The sequence below is a fragment of the Trichoplax adhaerens genome, genomic scaffold (genome assembly GCF_000150275.1).
Source record: "Trichoplax adhaerens TRIADscaffold_8 genomic scaffold, whole genome shotgun sequence".
Classification (NCBI taxonomy): domain Eukaryota; kingdom Metazoa; phylum Placozoa; class Uniplacotomia; order Trichoplacea; family Trichoplacidae; genus Trichoplax; species Trichoplax adhaerens.
Window position 1 is genome coordinate 985,127 of NW_002060950.1, and position 11,782 is coordinate 996,908.

At 32.7% G+C, this 11,782-nt stretch overlaps 2 protein-coding genes across 2 annotated transcripts; one reads left to right on the forward strand and one right to left on the reverse strand.

The window, feature by feature from the left end:
- Positions 1 to 2,567: 2,567 nt before the first annotated feature.
- TRIADDRAFT_28428 (uncharacterized protein) lies at positions 2,568 to 2,741 on the forward strand (the record flags this gene model as incomplete). Its single annotated transcript, XM_002114531.1, has 1 exon — positions 2,568 to 2,741. A coding segment is annotated over one exon (174 nt), but the record flags the coding sequence as incomplete, so codon positions are not given.
- A 1,283-nt stretch (positions 2,742 to 4,024) lies between these two features.
- TRIADDRAFT_28404 (uncharacterized protein) lies at positions 4,025 to 11,519 on the reverse strand (the record flags this gene model as incomplete). The annotated part of the gene is made up of 30 exons (XM_002114700.1): positions 4,025 to 4,138; positions 4,250 to 4,311; positions 4,410 to 4,557; positions 4,642 to 4,722; positions 4,810 to 4,853; positions 4,932 to 5,031; positions 5,125 to 5,192; positions 5,296 to 5,407; positions 5,499 to 5,590; positions 5,664 to 5,784; positions 5,895 to 6,005; positions 6,083 to 6,227; positions 6,342 to 6,424; positions 6,538 to 6,564; positions 6,628 to 6,723; positions 6,914 to 7,016; positions 7,118 to 7,221; positions 7,332 to 7,412; positions 7,521 to 7,612; positions 7,687 to 7,779; positions 7,917 to 7,989; positions 8,129 to 8,218; positions 8,321 to 8,433; positions 8,555 to 8,677; positions 9,024 to 9,119; positions 9,275 to 9,348; positions 9,434 to 9,537; positions 9,630 to 9,656; positions 10,529 to 10,605; positions 11,351 to 11,519. 30 exons carry the CDS (start codon positions 11,517 to 11,519, stop codon positions 4,025 to 4,027), a joined length of 2,823 nt encoding a protein of 940 aa, XP_002114736.1.
- Between the last annotated feature and the right edge of the window lie 263 nt (positions 11,520 to 11,782).

Sequence of the window (11,782 nt, forward strand, 5' to 3'; positions counted from 1 at the left end):
TCGATAGAAACGTCGTGAATTACACCAGCTATTGACTCAATTACAGTACGGTGAAGCTATGTCAGACTCTGAAAGTTACACCGACTTTCTTAGAAACCTGGGTAAATTTTTAGAAGATCCTATCAAGAAATTCAGTATGACCCCGCTGCACCTGTTTATAACTGAGGTAACGCAGTTACTATTAATCTTTATGATATCATAGTCTTACTAGATTAAATAGAACAATTATTATTTAAGTGAATGATAGCACGCTAGATCATCTCTTCCTAATAACTACAACGCAATTATTCCTCCAAGCCATTTACTTCCATGAATATAAGTGTATCTAAATGTCAGTAGTGAATGAGTTATACTTCGCATAAATGTTATACCTATATCTCCTACACTCATAAATAGCGACCTTTTAGTTGAATTTGAATTAGTTCCTTTTCTTACGACTTATAATCTAGTAATTACAACTCCAGTTCGTCTTCGTATGGACTAGTACTCACATTAGCATATGCTGGAATTTATACAGTACGATAATAACAATAGTAAAAATGTTATGTGAACTGCTGTACGTACTTACCGACGTGGCGTAAGGTAACGTCAGAGTATGATGGGAGATGCAGTAGCATTTACTATGCTAATTCACTATTTTATTTCCGAATGCATAGAATGATCCTAGCGTGCCTGAAAAGGATGCTTTATCTAATGATGACAACCAGCCTCGCAGGTGAGGGTACAATGTACATACATTAACAGTCTTCTGTAGTAGTACTTCTAGAGCTAATCTAACCTTTTAGTAACATTTAAACTATTGACTGTGGAGCTCTTTTACACGTACTTAAATCTTTGCAATCCCGTTTATATATATATTACTACATGCAATAAAATAACTGTTTACATCTTACCTCAGTGATGACGTTCAAGAGTCTGCTGATAAGGACATACATACTGATGAACCTCCAATCGGTAATCCTAAATACCAGCAATTGAGTTATTGAATATATTAAACGATGTTATGGAAATCCTACATTATGTAACTCCTATTATAAAGTATGCTCTACGGCATTATCGGCATTCTCTTTATTTGAGATGTATAAATGTTTACTTGCATTATTGTGCCCAAGTGTATTTGAAACGTTGAATTTGAATAAGCTCACTGGGGAGAATTTATCATTATTATCTCATATGATGTAATTATACGCTTAGTTCCTGTCAAAAAACGAAGGAAAGCCACTCCTCGAAAAATTGTTACGATTGAGCCAATGTTAAACGAAAAGCCGCAAACGAGATTACAAACAAGCAGCAATAGTGTATGTTATCTCTCTGCATTAATGTAGCTCTTAGTGGAAAAATTTAGTTCCAAGTTTCTTCTCGTAACTTCATAGAGTGCTATTATTCTGGTAAGAATTTAGTTTGTAAGTAGTTTACTTGTTAAATTTAAATTATATAGCCTGCTTCCGCAAAAGTGAATGAAAGTGACCAGTTTTCCAGCCCCTCCGAAAGTAAGGAAAAGAAATCGAGAACTGCTAAACAAAAAGCTGTTCGCAAAATCGATCTGCAACTGTAAGTTGTTTACACTTGCTTTGTGTACAGTATGTGGTATATGAATGAAGTTTCTTTCACCTAATTTACTATCAAGAAACTCATTCGTTAAATATAATATCCTTATTGTATATTAAATTGTTCATAGTTTAGTATCTCTGGAAGAGTTTCACATTTCTCCCTTCTCTTTTAAATCCAATTTTGTCGCTATATTTTTTTTAAAGAATTTATCAAATTGTTATTGTTAATACTGTTATTTTTACGTTGTATCAGCGAAACTACTGTATTCATTGGAAGGCGGAGATTGATATAATGTATTCTTACTTTTAGAGTACATATACCTTTATTCGTATAATAGATATAAATATATATATTTGGAATGTGTTCTCGAGAATCTTATGACGATCACATATAGACTTATATGAGCAAAGGACATTTCGTTGCATTGCATTATAATATCACGTACGATCATTGATATTGACTTCTAAGACTATTATTATTATTTTATTGAATATACAAGACAACGTTCGACGCAAGAAGAGGAGAATCAAGAAATAGAAAATCAGAGTCCTTCAAAGCATTCAAGTCGTACGATCCATAGCTTAAAAAAGCCATTAGTTTCTTCTTCTCCCTCAACTATTTATGATTCAACTCCAAAAAGAGTGAAACCCGCATCAGATAATCCGGATAAGGATTTAACTCCAAAAAAAGCAAAATCCGCGGTACGAGTATCAGTTAATCCAGATAATGATTCAAGTCCGAAAAGAACGAAGTCTGCGGTGCGAACATCAAATAATCCCAATAATAATTCTACTACGAAAAAAGCGAAACCTATCATATCAACATCAGATGATACAGCTGATTCAGATACTAGTTCTACAAATCAGGAATTGACGAGGAAATTTCGTCGTCGCCACGGTCGTCAGTTATCTTGGCATAGTGATAGCATCGCTGGTGAATCGAGTGATGAAAACATATTTACTCGAATAAATAGAAATAGGGCTGCTATTACATCACCTCAGCCTAAAACGTTTCAAAAGAAGCGTATGAAACGGCCATGGAGTCAAAAAGAGGAAGATAATTTATCAGAAGGAGTGCAGTTATACGGCGTTGGTAATTGGGCTATGATTTTATCTGAATTTAATTTCGTAGCAAGAACGAACGTAGACTTGAAAGATAAGTGGCGAAACATGAATAAAAAAAAGGACTAAATATTAAAGTATCGATTATAGCAATATAATGGTCTTTCTTTCGCATATCTTGTTATGCTGTATATCGGATCGAACGAAAGCTTTCTAATTCATAATAGGTTATACAATGTAAAATACCGTATGTTTTTATATAAAAAGGTAGCAATCGTATTTATCTGCATACTACTATAAATAAAAAATTTACTATCCGATTTTTGTGTTTATCCGCAAACTCTGAAAGCTGATTAGTGGAAACTGTCAGGTGTATATATAATATACAGTTTATACGGACGGAGAGTATATTATTGCAGGCGTTAGTTTCAGCGAAGGATTTTGGAATTGTGGACGCTCGCTGGGAAGCGAACGGGTTCAACTAGTCATATATTAAAGACTACTAGTCTATTGTAAGTGCAGAATCAGCGTGGTTATCGTTCCGAGAAGATAGCAGTAAAATATACTTTAGTAATGTCAATATAAAAATTTCTTGTATTATTGAATTCTTTTTAATCATTATGTAATGATATCTCCCAGGTTTAGTGTGAGTTTCTGTGGAACTAGTGAAAACCCACTAACAATGTTCGTGTATGGAGACTTGTTATCGTATGTTACGCGATATGTTCAGAGTTCTCATGCCGTCTTCAAAAGTTGTAGGAATTTCTAAGTTTTATCATGTCACTAATTAACATTAACCAAAACGTTTTAAAATCTTGTAGAGTATTAATAAAGTAAGAAAATCTTCAAATAATTTGCAGCGATGCAGAGTGAATGCTTTTCAAGAGATTTTAATCAAATTTTAGCGCATCTAGCTTCTAGCTAATTGATAATCATAATTGATAGATATACTGGACATACTCGTACATACATAATTACAGCCTCAATAGGACTAGCTTTGACATCGGCTTTACTATAATTCTGTATTCAGTTTAAAATACTAAAGTTTAGATTTCGTATCGCTATCGAAAGGTCGTACATGAGGATAGAGCGGCAGGCAGCTTTTGAACTCGCTTGGATTTTTAATGAGGATATGCTGAAATATTCAATACATGAAGTTTGTTAATGAGAATAATGTATCTTAACGATATTAAATAATAAAGATATTAGTTACACCTAAATTGTAAAAAATGCAAACTATATTTGATCAAATTCCATATGAATTCATGACTTCCAAATCCTAACATGTACGCAGCCACGGAATAATGACAAAAATATTTCATTTAAATACTTACATTTTCATTTGAGTTACTATCTGTTGCATCTTCTGATAATGTATTCGCAGCTGTGTTATCAATTATTATAATTGGAAATTAAGATATATTGCATACAGAAAAATGAACATATGCCGATTTACCTGCAACTTTCCTAGACACGACTCTAACGCTCAATTTCTTACGCTTAGGAGCGTCTTTTTCAATCAAATCCTTTTAAATGTTGAACAATAAATAAGATAAATGCAAACGATTCTATATCTATCTATAAGTGTTGAATTTACTGACAATGAACCATAGGATAACTGAATTTATCGATTTTACCATGTAAAATTGGAGCAGTTCAGTTTTATTGACGGTCTTCAAGTAATTAATCTCGATATTGTCTGAAAGTATTGAAACAAATCGCAATATTATCTTTAGTAGAGCAAATAAAAATGTGAACGATACACAGTATAAAGGCTTATGTTTAGCAAAGTGGAACCTCGATCAAAGTTATATTGTCTGCTAACTATCTCCGAAAAATATCGGTGGCATTCCTCATTCAATTTTTTAGGTTTTTCAGATTTTCTAATAATTAAAGCATTCAGGTGCTTTCGAAAATTCTCTTCTGTTAATAATTCCAAGTGTTCCTAATGTAATTACAGTATACGTAATGATAATGTGACAATTGGTAACGATTTTAGCCTCATACATAGCATGAAGATAGCGTCTACCTTCATTGATACCATGAACGCCTCGATCCTTGATTCAACAAATGCGGGATTATGATCAGATTGCACAAGAACCCTTAATCCCTGTAATACAGTACACATATTTTATTTACAAAAAGGAACGCGTCATTGGTAATTTAAATTATCATCGAAGCATTATAAAATATTTACTTGTGCGCCATGCGCTCTTCTCACTCCGCTAAATACGATATATCCTATTTAGCAAAACATAATTGTTCAAATGAAGGCGATACTATTATTAATAATAACGTAGAAAACATCTTAAGACATACCTAATTGTTCTTTTGTTCGCAGGATGTCAAAGCAAGGTTCGTTTATCACTTGACAAAATAATTCGATGAGAGAATTGGTGGTAGTGCTTTGTAATCCGTACTAAACATGGTCGTATGGAATAATGCTGTTAATATCCTTGTAAATTTTTACTTTATTTTTTTATCATTATCTGGTAAAGTGTGATCGTTTTACCTGGTAGTAGACTTCGATACATGATGATGGATGTACATCATTGACTACCTCGAATAAATAGCTGCAACCTGTGAAATAATATAATACAGAAATCATAAGCCCTTATTCTATGCGAATACTTCAAGAAAATTTTACAAGTATAGTAGAAAGGTAATAATGAAGTTTATGTACCATCTTGAAGCTGAATTTGTCTATGTTTCATACGTTGGGATGGTAGTAATGCTTTAGTTCCCGCACAATCACGAAAGACTGAACATACTAAAGTACTAATTTCAATCGCTTCCTGCCAAATTTACAAAGGGGATTTCTTTAAATTTGACGATATAATAATAATGACTATGAAGAAACGCGCTAAGTAAGTACTTTATTATTACCTCCTGTGTTAAATTTCCCATCAATAATGCTTCAATATAAAGTCTTGAAAGAAATAAAGGTATAAAGGCTTGTACTTGTTCACAAGATATATCTAAGGTAAATACAGTATTTGGTAAATAGCTTTATTATGAGAACAATTACTGTCAATCGTAAAAGTATCTTACCATCTAATGCATCTGACAGGTCGTCATTTGTCCAAAAGGTGTCTTCCAGTAAATAATTGACATAATAAGCGGCGTGCATATACGGTTTCTCCGCTTTAAAATTAAGCAGTTGTCGTTTGTACTAGTTGAGAAAGTGATCGCCAGTTGAGTAGCGAGTATCGCTTACGTGATCTTATGAAATTTTAAATTTACAGGCATAAAATTTTTTCACATATTTTGAAAAATATTTACCTCATTTTTGATAATAAGGAAACGTTTTGGATCAATCTTGAATTGGGCAACTTCATTCAATATTTTTGAAAGTAATACTTTTTGTTTATCGTTATATCCTCTTATAATTAACTGAGGAGGAGAGAAATATCTTAAATATCCGTGTGATCTTCGTCAATAATGATGCCTTGATAATTTCTAATATTTACCTGAATACCATAAAATGTTGCATGTAAAATATAGCTAATTCCAGCAATTTCAGCATCATATGCAAACTCGTTTAAGGAATCCATTACCAGAGTTACAAATAATCTTGTCATATTAAAATGAGCTGGATCTACGTAGGTAAAAGGGCTAACATATGTACGTAGATAATAAACAAATATTATACTCAGGTTTTTCGAACGAACTTAAGTTATTCATATGCCGTAATTGCACTGTATAAATACAAAGCTAATGTATAGTAACCTTGTAATGTCGAAGCAAAAGCAAGCTTTTGGAAGGAAGAAAGAATTGTCTTGTTTAAACCATGTCTTCGAAAGAGAATCCTCCTAAATGTACGAGTAATTGCTCGCATGTGAGTATATTACTTATTTAAGTCCAAAAAATGTAATAAAATACCAACATAACGAAGATTAAAAGCATGTTCAATTAGCTCACATACCTTGATGATAGTGGGGTATTGGGTTGGCTAAAACAAACAAGTGTAAATTAGATTGGATCAGCTATTTAATTAAAAGATCTAATAGCTTACTTTATCGCTAGATTTCTTAATATCAAAGTCGGTAGGAATAAATTCATTACGCCTTGGCAAATTTAAGCCGTCAGTTTCTCCAACTTCAGCCCAGCTCTAAATTTAATCATCGAAAATGTTATTTGTAAGTTTCGCTGATAGACTTGACTTGTACATGCTATTCATATACCGTAGCATATAATTTTTGCTTTATTTCATGAACTGTACATCATATATAAATCGTATGCTATAATAATATTCATTAGCATAAATATTATTTATAACAGTAAACTGGTAATTCTTTCACCTGGATTAAATCGAGTGGTATTTTTTCCTCTTTGTATCGGGTTCCGTACCACTCTTCTGTCTTATCTGCTATATCTTCGAATTTTGGGGAAATCACAAAAAGCCTATATATCAGATATTTAAGCATAAATATGATACTTTGGTTATGAATGTAAAAAATCACCATCTTAATGAAGAACATATTATAATATCGAAGTCTCTTTACCTAAACGACTCTGGACGTAAATGGTCTAACACTTCTTTTATTATGTCAGGAGAATATGATTGCATAAGAAACTGAGCACATAATACTTCTTCTAAAGGATATTTCTATAAACGTTAAATTATTATTTAGTTATTAATAGTAAAATTTGATATGCCTTAAGAAAATTTTAAGAAACATTTCATCAAATAATTTATCATTCATTGGCTGTCTTTACTTGCAAAGACGAGGCTAAATAAACTGCGTAGCCCTGAGGACGTTCCCTATCCTTAAAGCGAAAATTCATTTCTCCAAGATTCTGTATCGAATTAATGTAAAAATGATATTACTTAGAATTATTTTATTGTAAAGAAGGCACCAAAGTGCGTGTTAATGAAAGTTATTAGTTATTCGTAGAAAACTTTACTTGGCATTCTGTAAATATCCATTCTTGTGGACCAGAATTTCTTAATAACGTCAAATACTGGAATATGTAGGAGATTATTTCGTTCAAATGATCTAGTAATCAAGAAATAATCAATCAATAATTTCTTTTCAGTTAGAAGCAGTTTTGCTGTTGTACAAGATCTTACTAAATCCCTCCTCTGTAAGTTTGCAGCTTATCATAAAGAACATGAATCCTTTTGCTCCATGTTTGGCTCCAGCTTGTAACGTATTAATCCAGCCTATTTATTGCAATAATAATGCTTAAAACATTTTTGCTGCAAAATATGCTTATATAATTGTGCCAAGATAGATTCGTTAGAATTATAAGTTTTGCTTGCTAATTGATAATTATAGTTAGTAAGATTAATTAATTAACCTTTAGATTTGAGCAAAGATAATAAGCTGCCAGAACCTTCATGACCAACTAAATGAGCAATGTAGTGGCAAGGCTATAATAGGAGCAAGATAATTAATTATGGAAAGTAATTAAAACCTCATTTACCATTTTTAAATCTTATAATCCTTAACGCATTATACTCAATCATTCCCATAAGCACGATAATTTAGTCGTCCATTCTACAGTATTACCTTTGATGTATAATGTTCAGACATATCCGGTAAGGGGAACAGAAGCTCTATAATAGGTGTATCTTTAATCGGCACAACACAAAACTTCGTCTAAAAATTTTCGAGAATGAATCTTATTTAAATCTATTTAATTAGGACAGCATTCAGAGTAGTAGGAATTTTAGCCTTTGTACAATTTAATTTAGTTTAAACCTGTAATTCATCAGCACCGTACGGATGATCGTTAAATTCCGGTTTTAAGATATTTTTATCGACAATTGAACTAAAACATTCGATTGCTATTTTTGATAAATCATCTAAAGATTCTAAAAGTTAAATAAAAGATATCATAATAGATTTATCTTTCTATAATTATTTACTTGTACGTAATTTTGCGTAATATGAGAAATAAGGTTCAAATTTCAGTTTAACATCTAATTAAGATACCTTTACTAACAATAGCCAAAGTCATTAAATTAGCGGAATAGTATTGAGAGTGAAATTTCAACAGCTCTTCCCTGACGTCAATCTTCTTTTCAAGTGCTCGTGTGCCAAGGGTATATAAATTGCCTATGCAACGTTAAATAGGTAAAATAACTGAATAAATACTACGAATTGATGTTATTTTTCTCGATATAAGAACTAAAGGCAAAGGACGTCAGTTGATGACATCCGCAAGCAATACATATCGAAAGAAATTGCAATAAGATAATATATAGACGTACTACAGTATTTATTGCCGTTACTGATCAAATGGGTTGAGTTACTTGCATACGCTTAAGTATATAATACACCTGTTCTCATTACATATCGAAAGAAATTGCAATAAGATAATATATAGACGTACTACAGTATCTATTGCCGTTACAGATCAAATGGGTTGAGGTACTTGCATACGCTTAAGTATATAACGCACCTGTTCCAAATTTTGAGAAAGGATGAGATGGCTTGCATGTAGATTTATCTAGCTGAGATAAGCGCCATAAATCGCTCTTTTTATTATTGTCATTTTCTGCAATTATATATAATTAATTGATTAATAAGGAATTGTTTATAGTCAACTGAATCATTATAGTTACAGTATATAATGGTATGCGTCAACGAAAACCGTAGTATTTTCGTTCACTTTCGTAAAGCATCCAAGATAGGCGAATTAATACGTTGTACCTGAATTGATCGCTTTGACTTCTCGATCTTTTGAGTCAGCATTGAATAATGGAGCGATAAAGAATTGTGAAAATCTATATACATGAAAAATTTTTTATAACAAATTTTAGCCTAAATAAAACAAGTATAGACATATGCACTCTTTGATTGCGGTATAACCTATCCAATGCTTCCTGTAAATATTGTGTCGCAACTTCAAAGTAGTAGTTAGTATGCTCGGCTGAAGTGAAAGCATTGGATGAGCCACTGTGCTCGCTTAAAAACTATGAAGAGAAATTAAGTCATTATGAATAAATATGAACTGCACACGTCTACCTTTATGAAGGGAAAATGTTTAGTCGTATGAGAATAATACCTGTGAGAAACCGTTTTCCAATGGATACTAGGCATTGTATTGGAAATTATAAATGGTAGTATTAGTGATTATATTCGAAAATTATACGATCAATGTTTATTATTGCCAATGACGTTGACTATAATCCGATTGCAGTCAGATTGTGCAATACTGTACGCATAGCATGACTAAAAGTAGTTTGGTAATGGGGCAAGCAACGGTAAATCAATCTTGGTGGTATAGCAATGTACCAGATAAATAGTGACAGTACAGTATAGCAGTTTTCATAGGAGACGTAATGTCGTGTCGATATTTTTGTTCAATAAATACGTAGTTTGTAGCTTAATAGACCACCATGCAGACGAAGATTGTTCATTTAGATTAGCTAGTCTTATTGATAAAGATAACACATTACATGCAGTACAGTATAAAGAAAGCAAATGGTATGGAAGTGAATGTTGCCAATTCTTAGGGCAATTTTAGTATTATGTCGATTGGTATCCACCTGATATGTTTTACAGTATTTCTATATATGTATTTTGTAATGCTACGCTTAAGATGGATGGATGATAACTGCGTTATTATCTACAGTCCATATTGATAGTTAACTTACGCTGTATAATTATAGAATCAATTATCGTGACTAATTTACAATTTACAAGTCTGCCTAATTCTAGATATGGATATCATAAACTATGTATTGTACAACGTTACACTGTAAGTGTTGACGGCGCACATATAAAAGCCGTTGTAATTATCAATAAACGTATGAGTGGTAGTAAGTACTTAGCTTTGTCAGTATTCGAAAATTAGTCAGAGTGATCCGAACTTTACATACGGTTGGAGTATCAACTCTAGTTAGTTCATACACAATACCACCCATGGATTCTATTAAACATCACAACATTGTAAAATATTACCTTTTCTGTACCGAGGAAAAGCATATGCTCGCAAAAGTGGGCTAATCCAGGTAGTTCTGGAGGATCCATTAAATGACCTGCATATCAAAGAAGATTTCAGTATACTGTACACTGTACAGTACGGTATGGACTGGTATTTCCATACTCTACTTTAACATGATTAGCGACAAGAAAAATATACTTTCCAATTACATATCGTCTAATTAAGGATACGATGCTGTTCATCGTTTTGGTGCGAGCGTGTCTATGTGCATGTAATATAGACTCTACAATCTACATTTGTATTTCTACACCTAAATTGGAAATATATTTGGAGCATTGAAAGTAGATCACATTCATCAAACCATCATTACACCCATGATACCATTGGTTGACAACAAGTACGAGTACAGTACTGTATATTGGTCATGTAAGTAGCATTGACAATCATTGTCCAAGTTAATTAAAGTAATGATGTATAGTGTTCATTCTGAAGCGAAAGAATACAGTATTATATTTTTTTTTGTTTTTTTTTTAGGACGGATTGAAGAGCAGTTTTTAAAGAATAGCAGGGAAGATTTGGTAGTCGTCTACAGCTAATTTTATCCTCGATGTCTTTCAATGATGATAGAGATTGAAGACTACAGTCTCCATCAACCATTGAAGTTTACGTCAACTACTGTTCAGATCTATGTGCTCTCCACTCATTTTATTCAGCTATCAGGGTCGAAAGGATGGAATATACTGTATATATGTCAATTCAATCAGAAAACTGACCAGACTGTGATACTAGCATGACTGTATGAAAATAAAAATAAAAATTTTAAAAATTCAATATCCAACCTATGTGAACATCCAACGATGCAGCTGCCTTGTCAGCTTTATCATCTTGTACTAAGATGACCTTGATATGATTGCTTAATTGCAAGCTACGGTATAATCGTTTATCCTCCGCAGAACGAATGATATTATCACTGGCTCGAAGTACTCGAGGATCAATCACCTTTTCCATGGCTAATTTTTGGCCCTTTTTGCTCTGTAATGATGTGAAAATTTCAAAGGCAATCTCGCTAAATGCTTTGCTAAATTATGAATTCAATAGACAACTGTGTTGAGCTGATATAGTGATCGTGTTCCCCTGGAGTACGTGTGTATGTGTAGCTCGTTCCCATCCATCAATTCAACACACAACTGTGTTGAGCTGATGTATTGAACGTGTTCCACTGGAGTACGTGTGTACACTGTACTGTACAGTGTACAGTATGTGTAGTTCGT